Source organism: Pleurodeles waltl, chromosome 3_2 (assembly GCF_031143425.1).
Source record: "Pleurodeles waltl isolate 20211129_DDA chromosome 3_2, aPleWal1.hap1.20221129, whole genome shotgun sequence".
NCBI lineage: Eukaryota > Metazoa > Chordata > Amphibia > Caudata > Salamandridae > Pleurodeles > Pleurodeles waltl.
This window is the reverse complement of record NC_090441.1, coordinates 153,939,738-153,967,086: the sequence shown is the minus strand read 5'-3', so window position 1 is coordinate 153,967,086 and position 27,349 is coordinate 153,939,738. Positions and strand designations below refer to the sequence as shown.

General features: G+C 42.0%; 1 protein-coding gene across 2 annotated transcripts in view; it reads right to left on the bottom strand.

Moving 5' to 3' along the window:
* SGSM2 (small G protein signaling modulator 2) overlaps nt 1-27,349 on the bottom strand; it is a 761,725-nt gene that overhangs the window by 164,116 nt on the left and 570,260 nt on the right. For both annotated transcript variants that reach the window (XM_069227030.1, XM_069227029.1), the window contains exon 11: nt 26,406-26,538. In XM_069227030.1, the coding sequence (XP_069083131.1) occupies nt 26,406-26,538 (133 nt within the window). The remainder of the gene's footprint in view (nt 1-26,405; nt 26,539-27,349) is intronic.

Genomic DNA, 27,349 nt, shown 5'->3' with positions numbered 1-27,349 from the left:
CCGGTCCGCCGAAATCTAAAACCCATTGGATATATTGGGATTTAAATTTCGGCGGACGGGACATCTGTGCCCTTTGCGACAGAGTTCTAAATTAGGCCCTAAGTTTCATATGCATAGCTATGACAGCTGAAACACTTTATTGATCAGAAAAGAGGACATGTTAAATGAGAGGAATACCTTGAATGAAAAGCCGTCTGATCAATTATATACTGAGGAATGGAGTAAAATTTTGGATATCACCATCAAAATGACTAAAGATTTGCCAGCAATCTGCATGATACAGCATATCAGCAACACTTATCATGGACTTGTGAATCTCTTTGAGTTAGGTCTGTTTGAATCAGAGAAATGCTGGAAATGTGGTATCAATTTATCCAACTGCAGGCATATTTTTAAATAAAGCAGTGACGTTTAGGAGGGTGGCAATGAGCAGACTCGTGGATTATTTGTTAAGTAGGTAGTGTTGTATCACACTGCTTGAGTCGTCTTCACTTTTTTTAATTGTATTATAACTTCATGTGTTTTCCAACCAATACACTGTGTTGTTAATATGAAGCATATGATGCTGTCTCGAGGTTTTGATAATATCCTTCCATGTAATTTTATACTGCTAACTTTAATACTGTACTCTATTTATGACTACACATATAAAACAGTAGTTGTCAACAGAAGAAATAAATAACAAGATTATTGAAATTTGATTATTTTCCATCTAAGCTGTCAAAAGTCCCACCTGATGCAAGCTCTGCAATCTTCACAAAACTTGAAGTTAAGAGATCAATTTTAGAAAAAAGTCCCCCAAAAGTAGGCTTTGCAGGATAAAATCTCAGCACTCCCCCTCTTTTATTAGGTGATTTGTCTCACAAAAATGTGCTATGCAGAAAAGTGCCTGATAGTCTATCTATGAAGCAAAGTCTTGTGTCATGGTCATTGTGCATTTAATTTGTTATGTACGATAAAGAAAGCAAAATAATTCCTTTTGAGTTTTGCACTTTACTGACTCTGATCAAAGTCTCTTCCATCAGAGCAGTGGTGAAGAGTGGTGAGGGCTGAAGGAAAACGCCAGTGGATTCGCTTCCCGCTCGTTGCACACAAGGAGATACAAACGATAGATTTAATCATAACTTTTTCCAGCTGTGAAACCAGAGTAGATGCCAGGTAACCACACTCCATGCCAATGAATGAGATCTGTAGGTGCTAGACTGCTGTGACTGCCATCTTAAGATCTCAAAGTGGGAATCAGATCCGTTCTAGTTCAAACTTCCTAACTTATGTTCTTGGGAAACAAGCCCACTGTTAACTAGGACATCAACACTGAGTGATTTGCCTAAGCTTTATCATGCTCATAGTCCAGCCATCATTAATGCAGAACTGTGAGGTGAGATAACACAAGAGAATATGCTCCCAAACTGAAGCACAGAAAACATGAAGGCTCAGTGTTAAAAAAAAGTAGAAGAAAGCAGGTAAGCAGATATTTCTGCATCAAATTGTTGGTCTTTCAAAATAAAAACCGAGTGATCGGATGAAGGGTAACAACAGGTGTGTGATGAAGTGATGCTGGGCAGATTTCCACTTCATGGTTTCAGAATACCTGCTGCTTCCCACACTAAACACATTACAAATCTAGGGAGCTGCCCAAAGACATAAATGCCTATCCTTAGGAATAATATTTGACGGTGTTTGCTAAACGTCCAAACAGAAGCCAAGCTAATATAAATAATGTGATTTGTATGTGCTGCAGATTCAGCAGTAGCCTTTGTGTTTCTATTTCTACAATTCTATTCCTTCACTTAAGAAGCCTTGTCTGGAGAATGTATAGGTGTGTATGGGTATTTATATACTGCTTAGCTGTAAAGAAATTGAGAGCTTTATAAAAGAAAAGAGTAAAATGTGAGTTCAAGTAAGACTCTGCTGGTGTCCGTATGGAGAAGTTGTCACTTCTGGATGAGGTGGTCCTTGAAGAGATGGGGCTTCAGCTTTCTCCTGAAGCGGAGTAGTAAAGGTGTTTGTTGGACCTGTGTTGGGATGGCGTTCCCTATACTTAATGCGTATGAAGATAAAACATGCTTTTCCTTCTGGCATTTCTTAGTTTAAAGCATTACAATGTCCTGGCTGCATGTGCTGCACTCATCTCCTTAAATCTTAATCTTGTCTCCTAGTCAGGGAGGTGTGGTGGAGGTGACAAGTTTGAATTTAATGCAGTATATGTCATAATTTCTCAGTGCAGATGTGATTTAATGGTGTGAAGTGGGTCTTGGGACCTCTGCAAATAGGGCTTTGTCATTGTTTAGGTGTGATCAGATCATTGTCAGGACAGGAATGGTGAAAGTTTGTTCTGGGAGGTATGCATTTCCAAAAGTGACAGGCAGTGCTCACTATTTGTGTCCTGTTCTGGACATTGAAGCAAAGGCTACTGTTGCTGTGGAATTCAATGGATTTGGTGCTGTTTGCAATTTGGGCAGGTGGGGGGCGGGGTGGTCCTCAAGGTTCATTACAGTGAACCACTCATCTACATGAGCTTTGCATGACTTCATTTGCAATCATGTAGGACCCTGATGTGTGTTTTCATGGGGGTTTAGTTTCAAGTACGCCTTTGATCTCTATGGCTGGGTGGTGGAGAGCCTGTTCGTTAGTTGGCTAATGTCAGTATGGAATGAGATCTTCTGTTAGAGCTCTGTGTGAGCTGCATACTGGTGAAAGTGGATTTTCCTGCCACTAAGCAGTATGCCTTGGGGTTTCCTGAAGAAATTGAAGATGACAAGTGACAGAATGAAACGGTGAGGTACACTGTAGGTCACCGGGATGTATTCTGTTCTCTAAGGAGTAAGTTGGATGAGTTTGTATCTGTTGTTTCTCTCTGTGCCACATTGTGTTGTGTGATGGAATCTTGATGGGTCACTCTGGGGGCAGGTGTTGTTCTTCATTTGATTATGGTGTTGGTTTGTGACTGCTCTCCCAGTGATCTTGCTGTAAAAAGGGACGTGGGTGATTAGGGCTGAGAAGTTATCGAGATTGCTTTTTGTCAATTGAAGAATGAATGATCTGTTTAATCTTCAAGATATGGGAAGGGTATTTTCTGTTCATCTGTACCTTGAGCGTTTCAGTAGTGATGGATTTCACTGTTTAGGATGGGGTAATGGTTTTCTGAAAGGATGAGGCTTACACAACGTTAAGGAGGGTAGGCAAACTGTTGAGAGGGACACGTGTGCTCATTTGGGTGAGTGTTGCAGGTTGGGAGAGGTGGAGTACATAGCATGGTGGACTCAAAGTTTTCCTAATCTTGCCTGTGCAAGGTTGAAATGAAAACTCTAGAGAGGATGGGTTGAAATAAGACAATCGCTGAAGATCTTCAAGAGGGCTCTGCTTCTATTTGTGGTTGTTTGATGATGTTAGAATAGTATGTTGCTTTAGGTTTGGTGTTGACGTTTCACTTTATGGAATGAAATGTTTTCAGGGCTGTGATCTCTGGTTCTTCCTGCAGTGTCGGTGGGGTAATCAATGAATGAACAGAAGGTTTGTTTTGAGGGTTTTGGATGGCTGCACTGTGCTGTTTGAAATAGATGAGGAGTAGGGTGATGACAATATGGTCTCTCATGTGTAGGAAAATGGGGAAATCCCTTCTATGGTATTTCTGAAGGATACATCATTCATATTAATATTTATGTACACTCACTTTCTGTTAGTCCAGAAATTAGAATAATTGTATGACAAACGCTAAGTGATATTGATTGATAGAAACCAAACTTATTGTTCAGAACAGTAAATCAAAGAAAGAATGTGCATCTTTAAAGTGTGTTAAAAAGCACCCGAATGAAGCAATAAGTCGGTCCACAGCTAAATTATTCTTGAAATTCTGCTTGAATCAAACCCCTATTAAAAGTATTGCAGACACAATTGAAGGACTGAAAAGAGGAAACAAATAGTTTACTGTTTGGATGTACTCACTTTCGAGAGAAACAAAAAGTATGTAAAACCAATGTCCCTAGCAACAGAGCTGTGCACTTTTAAACCCCCCTGCAATATATGCAGTGTCTTGTTTTTTAAAGGATCCCCTACATTAAAACACAGCAATCAATGGAATAAACTGGATGGCTTTGTTTTTATTCTAAAATATATTTATTTAGCTGTGAGATTGTATTCTTTTGCAAATCTGCAATTTAAAGTGAAGGCAAAGCTGACTATTGAATTTGAAAACAAACTGAAACCTGAGTTTCAATACAAATATCAAAGTGATATTGGCTTTCTCGAATATGTATACACACCCTGTAGCTAATCTATTCATGCATTAATTACTTTATTTATTTACAGTATTTCTAAAGCACTTGATTGCTGCTGAAGGTATCCTGGTATTAAAACCCTGAGATTAGAAATGTCTTGAAGAGCATGTAATCCTTGGTTGCCTGGAGATTAGAAGGCAGAGAGTTCCAAGTGTGAGCTACTTGTTTTACAGAGGCACAACCCCCTGAGGGGTTGCTTTTTTCACCCCAGGGCCACTTAATGTGAGCTGCCGAAGAGCAGAGGTAGAGAGAACCATGTAAAGATCGACTTGGAAAGGGGTATGAAGGTTTTAAAACACACCTAGAGGCTCCTACAGATATCTGTTCAGGCAGGGAGGCAGTGAGGCTTCCTAGGATGTCCTAGGATAGAGAGATCTTGGGCAACTTAAGCAAGAGGAGAACTTAAGTAGTACTCAGCCAGTTGAAGATGTTACAAGGAAGCCCAAATACAGGCCATTTGCATAATCCAGATGAAATCCAGGCACCACGTGCAGGATATTAACATTCAAGCTCTGACACACAAAAGAAAGAAGAAACCTTAGAGGCCTGGGTTTAAAGAGATACTTCATCATCAATGTAAACTCCCAGAATTTTCCTCAGTCTTTCAGGGGTCAAGCAGTGAACCTAGCAAATATGGTCGCCAGGATGAAAACCAAATGAAGGAGGGCAGGTCCATGAAGCACATCTTCCATTTTGCCAGAATTAAGTTTTGGGCAGTGTAGAGTCATCCAGTCGGACTCGGGCTACTGCGAAAAAGCAATCTGAGGTGAAGTATTTTTCCTTGTGCACTGTGGGTTTTGAGGAGGGATTTCAAGTTATCTCAAAACGCCAAACATACACATCGAAGGAAAATAAATTGCAAACATTCATGCACAACACTAGATGGCAGAAGTGTGCAGAACATGTGATCTACAGCAGCACTTGCTGCAAAACATTATCTTCTGATTATACTTCTACCTGAAGGTTCCTCGCCTTTTGAATGGATGCCACAGCAATATCCCATCACAAGAGATGGGTTTGTAGCACTTAACAAGCAAAATGGCCATGCCTTCTCTTTGCCAAAATCAAGTAATAGTGGTTTACAAAAGAGTGAAAAGTAGTCAATATTGCAATGCCACAAATCTCTGCCATGAGAACAGCACTGGGGGTGCAGATGTTGAAGCCTTCGCTCTAGTGGAATGCACACGGATTCTGGAGGTTGCTTCTTAGCAAGGGACCACCATACTCGTAATGAGGGCCTCTGTCTCCATGTTAGACTCACTGCAGAGACACCACTGCAGAGCCCTCCTGTGCTAGCCTGCATGCGTGACCAGCGGAACACAGGAAGCCAGCAGACCTAACAGGCGATGAACCGACAGGTCTGGAACGTAAGCTCCCTCCCGGAACATCAGAATCATATTCTAAACGTCCCAGATCTTCTGAGGAAGGAATGCTCTCAAACATGTTGTATCCAGTACTGCCCCTATGAAAAGGAGTTGGTGAGAGGGCCACAGATGGGTCTTGGGCAGGCTGATAGAAAAGCCCAGGTTGAACAGCAGGGACACTATGACCTCAACTGGTCTGACACCAGCTGCACTGATGCCGCCTTGAGCAGCCAATTGCTGAGGTAAGGCAAAACTGAGATCTTTCATCTGCAAAGAGGTGCCACAACCACTGCTATCACCTTCCTGAAGACCCGGGATGCGTATTTTAGTTTGAACTGGAGGACCGCAAGGTGGTAGGGATGGAGCCTACCATAACTTGCAGGTACCTCCTGCGTGACTGCAGAATCAGTACATGGAAAGACACGCCCTGCAAATCGAGGGACACCATCCAGTCTTCTGCTTTCAGTGCCTAAAGTACCTGAGCCAGGGACAGCATCTTGAACTTTTCCTAGCAAAGTTAAAAGTTAAAGAACCTGAGGTCTAGGATCAGACACAGACTGCTGTTCTTTTTGAGAACCAGGAAGTAATGGGAGGAGCACCCCTTTCCAATATTGTGCTCTGAGACCAATTTCAAAGCTCCTGTTTGAAACCTGGCCGCCACCCCTTGTTGCAGAACCCAAAGGTAATCCACCGACTGAAGTGACTGATTGGGAGGGATTTGAAGAGGTGCTGCCTGGAAGGGTAGGCATTATTTACATTTTATAATTTGTAAGACACACTGGTCCATTGTTATGGCCTTACAGACCAGTAGAATGGCTGATAACCTCCCTCCATCTCTGCCATTAAGGACGAGGAGGAGTTGGAAGAGGGTTGGTGGGCCAGTTTACCTTTTGGCTTCTATCTGCCCCTATCTTACTTAAGAAAGTGATTAAGCTGCTGTAAGGGATGGAGGGATGGGGGGGAAAGGGGGGTTGGCACTGGTAAAAATGAAGCCATTGGAGTATCCACAAAACTTCCGATACTGCCTGTGAAATTCACAGGCAGGCAATGCAATGCCTAAAAACCTGGCAGTTGCTCAGTCAGTCTTGAAACGGTCCAGGTTTGAATCTACCTTGTTTGACTCTTTTTACAGTCACAGAGGTGTTTGGCCAAAATATAGAGTTTTTCATACAATGGTACATAAATATTGTGTCAAATATAGCATTAGTACACATATTGTGTGACAGGATATCATTGTCAATAATATTGTTTTTTAATATATGATATTGTTTTAAATCATATTGTCTTACTTAATATTCTTTACTTCAATATAGTTGTAAAAATATAATAACATTTGCATTGTAAATTAAATATTTAATTGATTAATAATCATCTAAATTGTTTAATTGTTTAATAATTATTCCATGTATATAAGATCAATGCATTATTTTTAATGTATGTTTACATTTTTTAATTTTGATCAATTATTTTAGTGTGCAAAGTTTTCTAAATGACTAATAGTTTTATATTAATGCTAGTTAATTTTGAACTGTTTACTAATTATGTAAATGATTATTATATATTTGTTATTTTTATTGTTTTAATTGTTGGATTAAATATGTATTTTACAGTACTTATATTTTTTTTAATTTTTGTTAGTAATTTATATTTTAGTAGCAGGTTTTTAGTTTTGTAAGGGAACAGGGTTGGGAGTTAAAATAAAGTACAAATAATTTGATTTTACTGGTAATTCATTTTTTAATTCCTATCTATTTAATGTATGGTTAATTGTGTAAATTGATTTATTTTGTATTTGTTCTATAATGCATTTTTTACATTTTACAGTATATTTAAATGTTTATATTCTGTTAGTAATGTATATTTTAGTAAAAGGTTGTCGGTTTTGTGCTGGAATTGGGTGGGAAGGTACTAAAATTAAAGTTGTTTTTAAATTAATTGTTAATAATGTTTAATTCATTAATTGATAATTAGTTATGTATCTTTTTAATGTTGGACATAGTATGTACATTATTTGTTTCATTTAATAAGTTTTTTTGAAAACCTATATTTTTTATTTACATTTTTGTTTTAGTTAAAGTAATATTTTGAAATATTTTTTGTTTTATTTATTATGTAATTTATCTTTCTTGGTGTTTCCTGTTTGTCTGTGGTAGGGAAGTACAATTTCTTTAAATTTACTATACTTGTTTTAAATTTTACTATGAATTTTTATTTGCTTGCTCTTTATAATGGGTATATTTGATTTATAATATAATTTTTTTAAAATTTTATTTTAGGTATTTACACGTTGTGTACAAAATGATTTGGAGGTGAAATTGTATTTGTAGTCTCTCCAATTCCTATATTTGCTCTCTTCTGCTGAGAGTGCTAGTCACTGCAAATGAGCCCACCCACCCGAGAAATAATCTAAATGAGTTCTGATATCGGGCAAAATGGCACACCACCAAGCCTTTTCAAATTAAGAGCCTGTTTCAGAATTTGACGAATGGGTTACTCTGTCACAAACATGACGGATATCCTGTCCGCCGTATTACTATTTCCATAGGCTAAAATGGGATAGTAATACAGCGGACGGGATAGCCATCATGTTTGTTATGGAGTAACCCCCCTTCCAAAGTCTAAATCAGATCCTCAATTTTTATTGAGAGTGCAAGTGCAGAAAAACCACCCAATGTGTTCTCCCCTCCTCAGGCCTTGTTCTGGAAAACAAGGCCCAAGGTTGCTGAAACGCGTTGGATTGCTGGTAAATGAATATTTGGTAATGATGTCTCCTTTAACCAGGTTTTAGTTAAATAAACTCAATCTAAGATCTGTTTAGAGATATAATGCCAGAGATCTCACACTGGGCAAGGCCGTGCATCAACTAAGATTAGATTGCAAGGAATTGTAATGTTTGGTATGAGATAGTAAAGCATGGTGCTTACCTAAGAGACAGCCTCAGTAGGTGGTAGAGCCTGCTATAGCTCACGGAGTAAGATCTTTTGCTTCAGGGGATCAAATCAGGGTGCTGGCCACGGTCGGGTAGTGAATGGTGCTCGCTCAGCAGTCACACTAATGCCCGGTTGTAGTACTGTGATGATTACTGTGATGATGTAATACATTCTGGTGCTGGGATGTGAGTGGGACCATTCTTGGAATGTGGATGGTGGAAGTGTTGGAGAGTTATTGTATGAACTGAAGATGCTCTGGATGTTCACTGGCTGTGCTGCTCCACAACCGTGTAGCCTCTACTAATAAACCAGTACTTATCTTCATCCCGTGCTCAGAGTACTTACTACACCGGTTTAAATAGCAACTAGTTACTGTGCACATGATCAGTGCAGAGGAATAGACTAGACTTGTTTGTAATAAGGCCAATCAGAAATCCAGTGCTGTCGTCACTGAAATGGGGTTGGCTGGGGTGTGGAGGTAGAGAGGCAGACACAGCAAACACACAAACAAACAGCAACTAAGATCAATAGTTAAAAACACAGTATAATGAGATAAAACATTGAAATAAAGTACTGGCAATAGAATAGAGCCCACTTAACAAATACAAAGTGTAAAAGGTAAACTAACAATACACAAAATAAAGGGATTCACTACTGGTTACAGAATAAATCGAGGAACCTCCAGATACCAGCAGGGTCCAGAACAGCCAAGCTCATTCGAGGTTTATATATTCCCTAATTCCTCTGCACACGCTAATTTTAAAAATCGTATCAACATAATTTCCTTAAAATGCTAGAGTACATGCGGGAAAGTGAAGCATGAGATGGCCACCCGCATTGTGTTTTCAAAGGCAATCTAGTAATTTCCGTTCCACCTTTGAGGCTCAAATAGTCCTGACTAGATGGGAATGTCAACAACATGGATAGTAGGGTAGTGGAACTCAATGCATAGGTATATCTATGCCCACGGTTAGTAAATATCTAATGTAATTGTCAGCACTTATACCAAGATGCCATCATCAATTTCTAATCTTTCACTCATCGTACAAATAATGGCTATCCCTTTGAGAATGGCCATTAATTCACAAAGTTTATCTACAGTGATAGCCATTGGCTTCAAACTTTATAATTAATATGATCTAGAATTAATATATGGTTATTGCCTGAACACCCAGTCAATTATGCTAGATATTTGCTTATACTTTATCTGTGGACTCAAGCTGCATGAAAGGGCACAAAAGTTGGAGAAAGTCTGAACTGCTATGATGAATAGAACAAAAGCAGAATATTTATTGAGAATTAGTCCCATTATTATTTATTGAGAATTAGCTGAGATTTAGTCCAATGACAATAATTATTTACCATGTGTTATGTAGTCTGGCAGCCCGGAACAAATGATATAATGGATGTGCTACTTAACTAAAGTTGAACACTGCAGCCTGCCTCGCGAGAATTGTTGTATTCAAGGAGATCCTAGTATTTTGTATGAACTAGCCACACTTTTGTATGCTTGTCTTTTGTGATGTTTTGAATCTTCAATGCTGTTTCAGAAACAATCTAAAAACAGGCCTTGATTATGAGTGGGTTGTTGTTTTCCGACCCATGCGTAAACCTCTGTCTGCACAATGGGTGGGAATTCCAAGTTGGGTGGTATTTACTGTATCAGTAAATTACAAGAGCCCGTATTACAGATCGGATGCACTTTCCATGTTTGCGCCACGGAGCACCTTAAAGCAGCTGCGCCGGGTGCAAACGTGTTAAGTGCACCCTATCAGAAAGAATGTGCTGCCCTTGGGGCAGCAGTGAACTCACGCTGCCCCAGGGCAGCGCCTTCACGAGAAATGCGTAGCAGCTGTTTAAATGTTGTGCCGGGTTTCTCTGTGCAGGTGGCAACCCGCCTGCACTAATAAAAGGGATTAGAGATTCCCTTGCAGGTGGGTGCAGTGCGTGACTGCCCCTGCCTGCAAGGGAATGTCCCGGGGGGTCCCAGGTACCACCTCTCATACCTTTAGAGGGCTGAATTTAGAACCACCTTTTTGTGGTGCACTTTCAGGGCACCTTCTAAACACATGTTTGCCTCTGCACCCACATTCGTAATACAGCGCGGGTGATGACGCAGAAACGAAGGTTTTACATTTATTAGCGCATAAACGTAGTGCCGCAATAATCAAGTGTGACTTTAACCGAATTAATAAAGATTGTACGGGGACAAATGTGCCCTCAGAGTAGTTCGCCAACATTTATAAGCGTGCTTTATATAATGTGATGTATTAGAATTGTACTAATCTGACATAACCGTAAACGTGTGCCATGATTTGCTTGTTTGAAATGTTTTAACTTAGCATAACTTTAGTGGAGGCTTCGGCCTAGTTGCCTTGTCTCACGGTTTAGATGCTCGTGTTTTTCTAATGTGCTAATAAACGTGTATTCTTGCTTGAAGCTGTACTTTTCCAGTGAGATCGGTTCACATGCTTATCTTTAAGGTTTCGTGCCAGCCTGGCATCTTCTTCTTTGCTCCAAGGTCAATCTGCAGGTGCAGACAATGGAAGCTCTGAAAGTGAGTTAATTGGTAAAATATGTTGCAACTTACGATCCCGACTCCAAGGATAATGTATGCCTAGGTAGAAGCTTGTGAATTGTTGTTTTTGATTGGACAATTTGAAGCCAACCTATGAACCCTCCAATGGAAGACCCTGCTGGATTTGAACTGTTGTTTATTTAAACCTGGTGCACAAGAAGAAAGCAGCCATTTTGCCATTACAGCCATTACGGCCATTACCCATCGGACATTTTCCCATCGGACATTAGACATTTGCCATTACCCGCCATTTGCAGGACATTGCGGCCATTATGGCCCATCTTGCCGACCTCGTCATTTTGCCATCTTCTACGATGCCAATTGATGTTCGATGAGACTTTGATGCTTTCTCTAATCGAGAGAAAGAGACTTTAAGTAATTCTCGCCCTAGAGACTTTAACTTTGATTTGCCCCTTTGCATGAAGTAGTAGTTTTGTCCTTTTATCTTGCCGCTGTGAGGCAATTGCCCCGTCCACCCTGCCCCTTTGCCCCCGTCCCATGCTGATCGAAACCGGTACCTGTGAGACGAAGACTTCCTTGAATGCTGATTGAATTTGGTAAATATGAAAGGAAAATGTACAATTGCATTGTGTTTCTTTTTAGGTAACCAACTGCTGATTTTTGATAAGAGCCCTAGTTAGGAGTTTTCCAAATTAATGTTGCTAAATTGTTTTTGCATGAAGTCCCACATGCAGATGCTAATTTGAGGTTAGATGAGGATTCATTTGTTGCACGATGCAATTTGAGACCTTGTTATGCTGACTAATGTATGCAATTAGCCCATTACAGATTATAGTTTTAGTGGTTTGCGTTGCTATTATCGAATGCATTGTTATTCAAATGCTGCATAGATTGCATCTTTTTCGCCGTTATGGACAGCTATTAATGTTCATTTACATATATCATTTGGTGTTGAGACACATTTATATCGTGCTAGCTTTGTTAATATAGGGAAATAAATGCATTAACTTTGAATGAACTGGTGTGGTTATTTATGGCCGAAAGGTCATGGTTCGCCGAAATGTTTTCTGGATTAATTGTGAAGTGTTCTGTTGACCAGGGCATTGCTTATGTTCGTTATTGATTATTGATTTGATTAAATTGATTACTCTCGGGTGAAGAGAGCCCCACTTCGTCAAAAGATTCATCGACCCAAGAGCGTCCAGATACAGGTAATTTATTAGGACGGAACGCTCTATCAGTAGATGGTAGCAGAGGACGGTTACGCCCTTTGGGACCTCACTCGGGAGGTAACGGTTTCGCCCTTTGGGACCCCACTCGAGAGGTAACAGTTTCGTCCTTTGGGACCCCGCTCAAGAGGTATATGGTGTTGAATTAGATTTTTCTTGGGTAAAACAGATTCACAGAATGATGATGCCCTAAGTCCCCCGCGACTTTCCCGGGATCTCGGAGTTTGCGAATGGAGAGAATGGAGGTGTGAAATCGGCGTTGGCGGTACTAGTGACGGTATGAGTGAAGTTAGGATTTTGCGCTTGCACAGCTTATTGCCGCAGATTGTTTGAAAAGGTTGCAAGGATTTTAGAGAATAGCGGAGGTGCGACTCCGAGTGTGAGAGTAGGGAAGTCGTCGAACTTCATGTGTATGTGGCGCTTTGTGCAGAAAAAGGTCCACGTGGTTGTTGTTGTTGAGACGGGCCCTGCGAGGTCAAGAGACTCCGGAGTATGTTGAAAAGCGTATGAGACACTTGTTTTATGTTGTGGTCTGGTCGGTTTAATAGGTTGACCGGGCGTGGTCAACGAGTCGGTACGTGTGTTAAGGGAGTGAAAGAAAACTTCGACTTCGGGCTTTGACAAATTCTAAGTGCACTAGAATAGATCACTGACAAGTTGAGAGCAGAGTCTGCGGGTCAGATTTGCTTGCGAAAGTGGGGACCGAGAAAGATGGAATAACTGCCGAGGCTAGTGAAAAATCCCTAAGGTCCTGAAGCGATTGTGTTACCCTTCCTGTAGTAAACTGACAGATCTGTTTTATTATTATTTGGTTGCTCGCGATACATGCTAGAAGTTGTTACGAGAGGAGCTGAGTGAAGGAGGACAAGCCGCGAGGCTTTGTCAGCCGCAGTGTGTGTGAGTGTGACGTCACTAGGAGCCGCACTGGGATAGGTGGGTTGCAGAGAAGGGTCGCGCACGGATTGGACGCAGTCCGTGGGGCTCGATGGGAAGGGGAAAGGCAAGCGAAGAGTATTCCGGGAATTAAAGTCACTTATTGCTTACAAACTTTGTGAAATAAAAGACGAGAAAATGAAATTTTTTAAAGCATTAAAGAGTGCGATGAAGGGGGAGTCTTACATTAAAGCGAGCGTAGGAGAGGAGACGCCACCCGAAGGTACACCAGCTTACATTGTAATGGAGGAAAGGGGGGTAGCTCCGTGCCTTTGGCTAAAGCAATGGCACAAGCTGACAGAGAGACATGGGAGCGTAGCGTTCCCGATCCATGGGACATTCAATATAAGGATCCTAGCGAATTTGAGATTTGCGATGTACGACATGAAGGTACCTCCAAGGCCAGCACAGTTTGAGGCTCTAGCGGTTTGGGAACTAATGGCTAGACAGCAACAGCAAAAGAAGTTCGAGACCAGGATAAGAAAGGTAGAAAAGACACTAGCGGACGCTAGGTGGGATAATGCACAGAAGGTGTGGAGGTCAGATATATTGCAGGGGATAAAATTGTTTCCCGCAATTGCTAAGGAAGAAGAGGCGACAGGCAAGAAAGATACCTGTAAGACAAACAGGAGGTGTTCCAAAGATAGAGAAGACGAGTCAGTGGATGAGGAGTTCATTATGCAATTGCTGAACGACCGTCCACCACCTTATGCAGAGAGTGAACAAGGTCCAAGTACCAGTTCTGCCCCTCCGGCACCGGTACAGAATAATGAAACTCCGAATTCAGAAACGCCATCGGGATCTAAGGACCCGAGTTTACTGTTCACCCCGCAGATACCGCAGGTTAGGAGAATATATCCAGATGTGCCTATATTGAAAACAGCAGAAAATTATCAGCCGCAGGTCCCAAGGTACTACAGCAGTGACAACAGTACGGGAATGACTCTAGATCCAACCGTAATGGGAGTACAGAATGGTCGCAACCCAACATTGGCACAAGCTGAGTCAACTCAGTTTTTGATGCCTCAAAAGCAGATGCAGGGGGGAACCGCACATGCTCAGATGACGGGGAGTCAGACGGGCATGCCGGCAATGATGACCCATAGTGTGGGAATGAACATGCCTCAGAACCTGGGGAATGGACAGAACCCAGATGCGATATCCCTACCCATTACTGTAGGTCCACCGGTACCTTTGTACATTCAGCCTAACTCAGGTATGAGCGGTCAAGGGTCAGTGGTGCAGAGTGGGACGGAAAGGAGGTGCATAGAAAACACTCCAGAGACAACTCCGATAGCGGCTCTGCCAACTGGATCTGGGTCCTTGATGGAGTTTAGTCCCATATGTGCTCAGTCAACAGTGGTGAGGTCGAGTCCCCCACTGATGATACCGCTATCATCGAACACTGAAAAGTTGCCGCAACCATCAATGGCAGTCGATGTGAATGCTACACTGATGGGGTTGAATGCGCAACAGCTGACGCAGTGGTTCAACAGTCTGAATTCCACACAAAGCTCAGCCAGTGGGAAGGGAGAAGACTATCTGAATAGGGTCAGGTTGAACATGGAAGCAGAAGAATTGGTGGAAGGGACTATGGGTTTGAATAGGTTAGAGTCCTACTCGGAAGAAGAGCTGAGGTATCTATGTCCTAGGATTACGAGAGAAGTGAACAAGGTACATAGAAGGTTACAAGAAATAGCTGACAAAAACGGGGTTGAGATAGACAAGACAAAACACTTGAGCAGGAGCTATAGATTGGATTTCGGGACCACAGACTTTGAACACATGAGGTCAGCAGGCATGAAAACGCACCTTAGAGAATTGCTGCAGAGTGCACAAGTGTGGAGGTGCTTAGACAAGTGGGAAAGCAGATGGGCAAAGAAAAAGGAAAAGAAGAAAGACAGTGTCCCAGAGCATAAGGAGAAAAGACCACAGAGTAGTGATGCAATAACCATGTTACCAATGAGGGAGACAGCAGGGGGAAAATTAATACATGTACCGTGGCACAGGAGCGACATTCAGTCTTTTACGGATGATTTTCCCAAACTGAGAGAGAAACCGATTGAACGGTATCAACAGACTGATAGGTTTGTGAAGCTTGCAAAATGTCTTTGGGAAGACCTGAACACCCTCTTTGAGATTGTGGTTCCGGCAGATTTGTGGGAAGACTGCAAAAGGGCTGTAGGTTGGCCGACAAGTGAACCAGAGAGAGACAGGGATACGGGTGCACCATCGCCTATGGTAATGAGCTTGTACTATAAGGTGATTGAGCATTTGAAGACGAAGGTTGCCGCGAAAAATGTGGATTGGCAGAAGATTGATCGAACTGCCCAAGAGGCTAAAGAGTCGATTCATGGTTACTATGAGAGGTTGTTGAAGGCGTTCAAGAACTACAGTGGCACGGAAACAAAAGAGGCGAAGGACATGCTTCATTTTGTGTTTAGATTTGTGGAAGGGCTGAGACCAGAGATAAGTCAGATGATAAAGACGCATTTGATTTGTTGGCAGTCGAAACCTATTGATGAGGTGTTGAATTATGCGAAATACTGTAGCGATGAAATTGAAGTGAAACAGAAAAGGTTGAAAGAGAAAGTGATGATGATGCAACTTAAAGCAGCTCAGACAGGTTTGCAAGGGTTGCAAGGGTTCCAACAGCAGATACCGCAGCCGCAGCCGCAGGGAAATATGGTGTTTCAGCCACAGGCGAGAGGCAGAGGAGGCTTTGGGAGTAATGGTCCGGATTTGAACACTGTTGCGATTCCAAATGGTGTGCAGGCAATGAAAAGGGTGATGCCGTGTCACGTGTGCGGAATCGTCGGACATTGGAAACGCGAGTGCCCGATGGTGATGCAGGAAGGTGCAGGTGTTGATCAGCAAAATAATGATGTCAATGCATTCCAGACAATGAGGGGACCGAAAATGAGAGGTCCAAACCCAAATTTTCAGACCATAAATCAGCTGCAGGGATTACAGCCCATGCAGCCGCAGCAGATGCAGATGCCCCGTATGCAGATGACGCAAATGCAGCCAATGCAACAGCAGTTTCCCATGGTACCTAATCAGCAAATGCAAATACCTTTGGCACCAGTGAGTCAGCAGCAAGCGATGGTTCCTCCACAGGTCTCGAGTCAGGTGATGAATACAAATGGCACAGTACAACAGTTCCCATTACACAGTGAGAATGGAATAAACAATGTATGGGAGAGTGAAAGTTCAGATGAGGAGGGAAATTGTGTGCTTGCAGCATCCTTGGAAGTTGATCAAAAGGGTCCATATGTGGAGGGAACAGTTATGGGCCATTGTGTTTCATTCTTGGTTGACACAGGAGCCACACGTTCAACTGTTAGGAGCATTGAAGTACCAAATTTGCCACTCTCAGGGAGAACAGTTCAAGTAGTGGGAGTAGCAAACAGGCACCTGACGAACCCAATCACAGATCCAGTACCAGTCAGAATTGGTAACTATCAAGGGTCACATAAATTTGTGGTATGTGACTCAAGCCCGATAGCACTGTTAGGGAGAGACCTATTGTGCAAATTGGGATGTTCGATTATGTGTTCGAACGATGGAATTAGAATTCAGACGAGCAGTGATGGGGAAGAAGAGGATAGTGTAGAAGGGGATGAGATGGAAACTGTCGATGAAGAATATCCTCTGATTACCCTTTTTCCGATGATAACTGAAGAAGATATTCCAGCTGAATTACGGGAAACAGTTGGAAAGGAAGTGTGGGATATGACAGGAAAAGAGGTGGGATTGGTGAAAGGAGTGGAACCAGTGAAAGTGACCGTAAAACCCAATGTAACCTTTCCCCAGACCCCACAATACCACATGGCACAAGACACCCTCATGAAAGTCGCCCAACTAATTGACGAGTTTGTAAAACAGGGAGTACTGAAAGAAGTGTTAAGCAGTCCATGTAATTCACCAATCATGGGACTAATAAAGCCGAGTGGAAAGGTCCGAATAGTGCAGGACTTGAGGAAAATAAATGACATCGTAATTAAATGCTGCCCTGTAGTACCGAATCCAGCTGTGATAATGTTTCAAGTCCCTTGCGATGCCGAGTGGTTCTCAGTCATCGACTTGTCACAAGCATTCTTTTCGGTGCCTCTTCATGAGGACAGCCAATTTCTTTTTTGTTTCAAATTCTTAGTCAGAGTTTACAGTTGGTGTCGAATTCCTCAAGGGTTTTCGGAGTCACCGTCAATTTTCAATCAGATTCTAAAGAAAGACTTGGAAGCGTTAGAATTGCCATTCGAGTCAACCCTAGTACAGTACATTGATGACTTACTGATTGCATCTAAGACAGAAAGTGGCTGCACAGCCGACACCATTGCCCTACTGAACCATTTGGGAAGGAATGGACACAAGGTGTCTCCTTCAAAGTTGCAGTTCTGTCAGAAGAAAGTGAAATACTTGGGTCATCAAATAGAGAAAGGGTCACGGAGAATAATGAAGGAAAGAATAACAAGTGTACTTCAAATGAGTCCACCAAAGACAAGGAGGGAGGTGAGGAAGTTTTTGGGGATGGTGAGCTACTGTCGCCAGTGGATTCCCAACTTCTCAGCTCTAGCAAAGCCTTTACTGAAACTGACCCAGAAGGACGCCTTGGATGAAATTGAGCTGAAAGGAGATGAGATGGATGCTTTTATTGAATTGAAAGAATGCATGTGCAGGGCTCCAGCTTTAGGTATGCCTGATTACACAAAGCCTTTCACATTGTTTTGTCATGAACGTGATGCATGTTCTTTGTCTGTCTTGACCCAAGCCCATGGTGGCATAAACAGACCAGTAGCGTATTTTTCAGCTACTTTGGATCCGGTCGCAGCAGCACTGCCAGGGTGTTTGCGCGCCGTAGCAGCAGTTAGTATCAGCCTCACTCAGAGTGAAGGAATAGTGATGGGACACCCATTAACAGTCATGGTCCCTCACTCAGTTGAGATACTTTTGACCCGCTCCCGAACGCAACACATGACTGGAGCAAGACTCACAAGGTATGAAACAATAATTCTGGGTTCACCGAATGTGCAGCTGAAAAGGTGCACTACGTTGAATCCAGCAACCTTGCTTCCCGGTGAAAATGCTGAAATTGAGAACGCTGAAGACGTCGAGCACGACTGCCTTCAGGTGACTGAATTTTGCACAAAACCCCGACCTGACATTAAGGATACTAAGCTTGATGAAAATGACCAAATTGTTTTTGTTGATGGTTCATGTTTAAGAGATGCATTGGGAATCTTGAAAGCAGGATATGCTGTATGTACTGTAACAGGTGTCTTGGAAGCGTCCTGGCTTCAAGGAGTCTATTCCGCACAAGTAGCAGAGCTTGTAGCCCTTACAAGAGCATGCCAACTGTCTACATTGATGAAGGTTACCATTTACACTGACAGTCAGTACGGGTTTGGAATTGTGCACGACTTTGGGCAATTATGGTCACAGAGAGGTTTCCTGACCTCTTCAGGGTCCCCAGTGAAAAACGGGGAGAGAATAAGGGAATTGTTACACGCCATTCAGATGCCAGCCGAAATTGCAGTGGTAAAGTGTAGTGCTCATACAAAAGGACAGGACTATGTTTCCCTGGGAAATGCATATGCGGATCAAGTCGCAAGATTTTGTGCCTTGAACTGTATATTGCTCAGGGATGAATGGAATTTGATAAGTGAGCCAGAGCTCGAACCAGCTGAAGCATTTGCCTTGAAGGTCGTGGATACAATGGATGAACTAAAAGCATTACAGAATAGCGTCAGGGAGGATGAAAGAGCTTCCTGGATTAAGTCACAATGTACAAGGAGACCAGATGAGTTATGGGTTTCAAATGGAGGAAAATTTGTTTTACCAAATAGTCTCTTATCGCAGCTAGCGCGGTTCTATCATGGGCAGGCTCACCTAGGGAGAGATGCCATGATAAGATTGTTCAAAACTGATTGGTTTAACCCCAGATTCCGTCAAGTTGCAGAAGCAGTTTGCCATCGTTGTGTCATTTGTCAGCAGATGAACCCAGGAAAGGGAACGGTTGTGAACATGAGCCACATTGGCAGGGCGAGCGGCCCGTTCAGCAGAATGCAGATGGACTTTATTGAGATGCCTGTGCATGGAGGTCTGAAGTATGTGTTGGTGATTGTGTGCATTTTTAGTCACTGGATTGAAGCATACCCCACACGTAGAAATGACAGCCTTACAGTTGCAAAACTATTGTTGAGGGAGTTGATACCACGTTTCGGATTCCCGATCTCTTTAGAATCGGATAGAGGAAGTCACTTCAATAACGAGGTGATAAAGTTACTTTGCGCAGCGCTGAACATTGAGCAAAAACTGCATTGTAGCTATCGCCCTGGAGCCTCAGGACTGGTGGAACAAATGAATGGTACACTGAAATCAAGAATGGCGAAAATATGTGCATCGACAAATTTGAAATGGCCTGACGCATTGCCTTTGGTGTTAATGTCAATGAGAAACACCCCTGACAGAAAGACTGGATTGTCCCCGCACGAAATTCTCATGGGCAGGGCCATGAGACTTCCTGCAGTTCCCGCAAACGCGCTTTTGAATATTACAGATGATATGGTGTTAGACTACTGCAAAGGTCTGGCTGACGTGGTTCGCTCTTTCTCTCACCAGGTGGAAGCAACCACCTTGCCACCGATCCAAGGTCCAGGACACACACTGAAAGCAGGTGACTGGGTCGTGATAAAGAAGCACGTGAGGAAGTCGTGTCTGGAACCCCGTTGGAAAGGCCCTTTCCAAGTAGTCCTGACGACCACTACCGCTGTGAAGTGTGCAGGAGTTCCCAACTGGATCCACGCCAGTCATACAAAGAAAGTGTTGTGTCCCACAGATGAGGAAGTTGAAGCGCTGAAACTGTCAGTACCTGATAACAAAGTGCCGAGCGCTGAGATAGAGCAAAACAGAACTAGAAGCGAACAGGCAGAAATAGAGGAGAGAGAAATATTCTCTGAGGACGAAACAACCGATTCACTTGGGGAAGACCAAGGAGAAACCTCAGACAGCGACGAAGCAGCTGAAGGTAACAAAGAGCCTGAAGCAGCTGAAAGTGACAAAGAGCCTGAAGAAAGTAACGGTGACAAAGGGCTCGAAAGAGGTGAAGAAGCAGGAGAGCCTGATCAGAGGAGGGCTTTCCCAGAAGCAGACGGTACAGAAAAAGAAAAGGAAAACCTGATTGACTCCCCAGAAGGAGGGGACAAGGCAGAGCAGAACGAAACTGTTCAAACTTCTTCAGAAGAGATCGCAGGTCCATTAAGTGGACACAGTGCAAGGAGAAGACCAAGTATATCCCCAGTAAAACTAAGAACTAGAGAAACGTTGAACGACAGTGAAGGGCCAAGAGTGAAAGAGAAAAGAAAGGAAGTGTCTGTCGTGGTACCAACATCAAGTGAAGAAAAAGACTTGGCCAAAGAGGAAAGTACCAGTGAGGCAGAATCAAAGAGAGATGCAAAATTGAAAAGGAAAAGGATACCAAACAGGAGATATTCCGGTCCAGAATGGGCATATGTAGTCAATGACGATTGGACCGACGAATTTGTATCTCTTAGCCTCGAGAAAGAAGAAGAAGAGATACCAATAGAAAAGAAAAGTTTTATGGACACTATTGATTGAAAAACTGATAAATGACATTGCTTGCTATAATCTAACGTGATACAACCAGCTGAGAAATTGCTAAACCGGATGAGACATTTGCTAACTTGATAAGACTTTGATAACCTGATTGACTCTTAAAACCGATTTGAGACAACGTTGCTAACTGATAAAAGACTGAGTTATTGCCGAATTGAGACAAATGCCGAATTGAGACAAATGCTGCTAACCGATAAGTGACTGGGCTCCTGAAGAAAACTGTGTGAACATTGCGCTCGTTCAGCTTTGTAACTAATTGCTAAATCGTTTCTTTATAGGTGCTTCTAGCTCTCTGATTCTATACAGATCATGACTAAGTACGCTACACAAAACAGTAGAGTGAAATATTGTAAATATGCGTGTATAGGCTTGATAGCTGCATGTGTACTAATAATAATGGCAATAGTGCTTGCAACGCGTGGTAAGGGTGAGAATGAGAAAATTGATGCTTCTACTTCTGCTCCTGTTACTGTCACTGAACTAACCGCATTGAAAAGACTAGAATTAGATGAGAGACACTTGCACGATAAGAAGGAACTTTCGTATAATGTTTTCTATCGTCTACTAACAGAATATGTTGAGACTATGGATGCGAAAGATTGTTATGTGTGTACACAGATACCGACATCGGTAACGGAAGGGGTGACTTATCACCACATGCCTCTTACATATGGGATTACATGTAGTTTAGTAACTTCTAGATTTTATGGTCAAACTAACATACAGTATTTTTACTCAAATTATGATGTTACCTTTGTATATGTTCCTATAATAACGCAACTAAGCCAGATTGCTAAAGATTGGGATGCTAAAATAATGAGGGAATTTTTCGAGCCAATGCAACCTTTTGAAACAGCTCACGCTCATAGGGAAAACCTTACCTGCTCGCTCTTAGCAGTAGAAATAAGCTTTTTAGATCGCACAGATGATAGAAGGGCACAAATGAATGCGAAATTAGAAAAGGAGCTAAGTAAGAGGACTTCAGTAGATAATTATGCTTTTGCCACAATAAAAACACAAGGAAGAATAGCTTTAGACGCTTGGCATGTAGGGAAATTTTGTATATATCGTGGTGAATCTTATTATGATAACATTTTCGTGGGAGCGAGTGAATGTAAACATACGTTTATCTTTAAGGCCAAATGGACATTCATGCTGAACGGACTTGACCCTGTCATACCTGGTGTATATTACATTTGTGGGCATAATGCCTATTATCGTCTTCCAAAGGGATGGTGGGGGAGATGTTATTTGGGTATAGTGTTCCCAAAGGTTTATCAACTGGATGACCTATCAGTGATTCCAAAGACGCCTGGATCTCATCGTATCCAGAAAAGAGAGACCGCAGCTGCTGTGGTAGGAGATATATTTGGAGCCATGATTCCTTCATTGGGAGTTGTGTTGAATTCCATCAAAATAAGAAAGTTGTCTACTATAGTGGATAACATGTTGACAAAGTTTTCAGGTGCTATAATCCTGATGGATGCTGAACTTGCAGCGGAAAGAGCTATGACTCTTCAAAACAGGCTTGCCCTAGACATTCTTTTAGCAAAGGATGGCGGCGTTTGCAAAATGCTTGGTGCGCGTCACTGTTGCACGTATATACCAGACAACAGTGTGAAAATTAAAACAATGCTTGCAAATCTAACAAAAGAGAGTGCAGACTTGAAGGAATTGAAAGAACCAGGAGTTTGGGAGAAGGTTGGAAAGGGAGTTGCTTCAGTGGGAAATTGGCTTGGTGGCATTTGGAATGGAATATTACTCAAAATAATACAGGGAATACTAATAGTACTAATTTGCATCTTTGGGATTTGGGGAATAAAGAAGGGAATACTAATGATCATGGCAAGAATTAAGAGAAGGAAGGAAGAGAAAATGATGAAAAGAATGGCAGAAGAATACAAGGCAAGAACAAGGGGAACTAAAAGGCAAAGAGAACTGACAGAATTTTAATGGAATAATATTTGTGGGAATAGTTTTGTGTGATGACAAATAGTCATCAGAGGAGGGATTGATGACGCAGAAACAAAGGTTTTACATTTATTAGCGCATAAACGTAGTGCCGCAATAATCAAGTGTGACTTTAACCGAATTAATAAAGATTGTACGGGGACAAATGTGCCCTCAGAGTAGTTCGCCAACATTTATAAGCGTGCTTTATATAACGTGATGTATTAGAATTGTACTAATCTGACATAACCGTAAACGTGTGCCATGATTTGCTTGTTTGAAATGTTTTAACTTAGCATAACTTTAGTGGAGGCTTCGGCCTAGTTGCCTTGTCTCACGGTTTAGATGCTCGTGTTTTTCTAATGTGCTAATAAACGTGTATTCTTGCTTGAAGCTGTACTTTTCCAGTGAGATCGGTTCACATGCTTATCTTTAAGGTTTCGTGCCAGCCTGGCATCTTCTTCTTTGCTCCAAGGTCAATCTGCAGGTGCAGACAATGGAAGCTCTGAAAGTGAGTTAATTGGTAAAATATGTTGCAACTTACGTTCCCGACTCCAAGGATAATGTATGCCTAGGTAGAAGCTTGTGAATTGTTGTTTTTGATTGGACAATTTGAAGCCAACCTATGAACCCTCCAATGGAAGACCCTGCTGGATTTGAACTGTTGTTTATTTAAACCTGGTGCACAAGAAGAAAGCAGCCATTTTGCCATTACAGCCATTACGGCCATTACCCATCGGACATTTTCCCATCGGACATTAGACATTTGCCATTACCCGCCATTTGCAGGACATTGCGGCCATTATGGCCCATCTTGCCGACCTCGTCATTTTGCCATCTTCTACGATGCCAATTGATGTTCGATGAGACTTTGATGCTTTCTCTAATCGAGAGAAAGAGACTTTAAGTAATTCTCGCCCTAGAGACTTTAACTTTGATTTGCCCCTTTGCATGAAGTAGTAGTTTTGTCCTTTTATCTTGCCGCTGTGAGGCAATTGCCCCGTCCACCCTGCCCCTTTGCCCCCGTCCCATGCTGATCGAAACCGGTACCTGTGAGACGAAGACCTCCTTGAATGCTGATTGAATTTGGTAAATATGAAAGGAAAATGTACAATTGCATTGTGTTTCTTTTTAGGTAACCAACTGCTGATTTTTGATAAGAGCCCTAGTTAGGAGTTTTCCAAATTAATGTTGCTAAATTGTTTTTGCATGAAGTCCCACATGCAGATGCTAATTTGAGGTTAGATGAGGATTCATTTGTTGCACGATGCACGATGCCATTTGAGACCTTGTTATGCTGACTAATGTATGCAATTAGCCCATTACAGATTATAGTTTTAGTGGTTTGCGTTGCTATTATCGAATGCATTGTTATTCAAATGCTGCATAGATTGCATCTTTTTCGCCGTTATGGACAGCTATTAATGTTCATTTACATATATCATTTGGTGTTGAGACACATTTATATCGTGCTAGCTTTGTTAATATAGGGAAATAAATGCATTAACTTTGAATAAACTGGTGTGGTTATTTATGGCCGAAAGGTCATGGTTCGCCGAAATTTTTTCTGGATTAATTGTGAAGTGTTATGTGTTATGTTGACCAGGGCATTGCTTATGTTCGTTATTGATTATTGATTTGATTAAATTGATTACTCTCGGGTGAAGAGAGCCCCACTTGGTCAAAAGATTCATCGACCCAAGAGCGTCCAGATACAGGTAATTTATTAGGACGGAACGCTCTATCACGGGCGCAAAGACAAAGTGATTCACCAACTTGCATGGAGCCACTCCCCTATGAAATGGGGGAACGCCCTCTAATGTTAGCGCTGGCTTTGTCTGTGCAACAGCGCTATTAGTATTACAAAAAGGGCTGCATAAGCATCTGCAACACCTTGTGCAATACCAAAGTGCCTTGGGGCGCTAAAAGACGGTGCAAGCGCCCGTTGCATCCCCAGGGCATATGTGTGATACGGCCCCAGGTATGTTAAATATCTCAATCTTCATTAAATGTTAGCAGGTCAAACCTGTTAGAATTTAACAAGGGAAAACTCTATGGTATTTACGGTACTTGCGGAGTTTGGTGCTGTTATTACCAAAATCTGCATGTTATTAAAAAAAACTCATACTAGGTCTTATTTATTGCACCAGAATAATAACATACCCTAGGATAGCATTATTTTTTAGACGCAATAAGAAGCACCTGGATTCCGACAAACTCTGAATCAAGGGCACAAATGTCATCTCTGTACATGAATGTCTTTCTCTATAGTTTTAAGGTCTCTGTTGGGAAAGTTGGCCACTCTGTTGAGTTGCTTCCACCATGTAGGTTAGAACAGCATCACTGTATCAGAGGGGGCCGGGGAGTCAGCCATTATCAAGATGGGGTCTCCACAAGAAGTGTTAGAAAAGCATCAAACGGCGCATTTAATATGTAGTTTTGAAAAAAAAATTGAATTGAAGCTCATAAAACAATAAAATACTCCAAGGTCTACCACCTCTGCCAGCATGATTATCCCTCTGCAGCATCAAATATACGAGGATGCCGGTCAGAAATTGTATGCCCACCGAAACATTGGATGCAAAAAGGATGTTTTGCGCACTGTAGACGCAGTGAACATCTAAAACAGTGTGCCTGATGCATAGAAAGGCCATAAAAGTATGTGTACTGAGGTAAAACATATTTTTAGAGTGCTTTCTCAGGCGACATGAGGAACCATGAGCCAGAAAATAAAATACCATCAGAATTTCAGTCAACATATGCCAGGATGCTGGTTATAAGCAAAGCCATCGTCTTTGAAAATTCAGAAACTCTAACTGTAGATCACCAGAAGAGGTAAACATAGGAGCGATCGCCTCTTCCATACAGGCTTTATCCCACAACTGGCTAAGACTATCAGAAGCCACTTCACAGGGATCAGGATTCGACAAGGCCTGGCACTGGTCACAGTGGAAAAACTCACTCATGAAGGAGATGACACAAACAGCCTATCAGAAGCCAGCGTGGTCCTGATGCAATTCTGCTACAAACACTTGTCAATTTGTAGTACCATATCCCCGCATGAAAGCTCAAAAGAGGTGTGTGCTAAGCCCGGCATCCACATCTCCCCAGGATGCAGAAATTCGGAAGCAGCCAGTTTTCAAACTCTCTCTTGAAGTAGATGACATACTGGAGGGAGATAGCCACATCTTAGGTATCTGAGTCCTTCTTCCATACACTGTCATCTATGATGGGCTCCTGCCACCAGGATAAAAATCATCTGCAGAATTAGAAATGCTCACAGTGTTCATGAGCAATTCGGGAGCCCTACCCTTGGGAGCTAACCAACTTGACTTTCAACTTTTTCAAATACTTGACCACATGCTGTTCTCCATAGTCTTGCTTCTATACATAAATAGTCAAAAAAATAAATTTAATAAAGCATGAAAATTGTTGGGTGAGGAGTAAAAGTCACTACCATCAAGACCTTCAGTAATATAGTTAGATCATTATATAACATTAATAATATGCTTAGTTGCCAGCTCTCTAATTTACTTTAGAGCACTTACTGTTATTATGCTTGTGACCAGCATAGATGATCCTGAAGACGTAATCTGTGGCAATCCCTTCATCGAACATTTCCTCCATATCCACTGATTTGTTGGTGCTGTTCCTCTTGCGAAGCTTTGGGAAGACCTTGCCCTACACCAATAGACAATGCTAGATTTAGAATTCACAACCCACAACTCAGAAGCTTCCTAAGAGTGTCATAAGTAGAGGGAAACATATCTTATATTAAATGACATCACATCAGGGTGACAACTAGCGATATGGTTCTGCCAGGGGATGTCCTGTTCCTTTTAGCAGATGTCCCACTTTACTAGGTCCATGCCCCTTTAACCCTGTGTCACATACCCGTGATGACACTCCTCTTTGTGAACCTGTAGAATAGTTGTCACCGTACCCCAACTAAATCATTTTAGCGACAATTAACTTTCTTTCCCAACTAAACCATACTAGAATCTCTACAATTGACACAACGGATTTTGTAGTGAAGTTCATGACCTACCCATCCTAAGCCCGCCAGAGTTTTTATGTGCTGAGTAGGGGTGGCCGAAATGGAGACAGAAAAGAATCTGCGCCTCTTCTTAGTATACGTGCAGATTAGTTTTAATTTGAGAAAACAACAAAATCAGCTCCAGAGGTGGTCTAAAAATGAAGGACAGTGTCTTGATCCAGTCATGGAAAGTTGCCCATGTACAGACTGCGGATGTATGTCACAACATCGATTGAAAAAATATCATCTTGCCAGAACATCATGTGCAGAATGTTAAATACCACTATGTCATCAAGGTAAGTATACATAGGTAAGTGTAGATTTACTGTCCCTAAATCCACTTCTACTTACTTTGAGGATATTTGTATTGCCAAGTTACGCAGATGTTAAGAATAGTAAAGCTGTATTTGTCTACGTAGTTACTTTGAAATTATAATTGTAGTCAGCGTTATACAC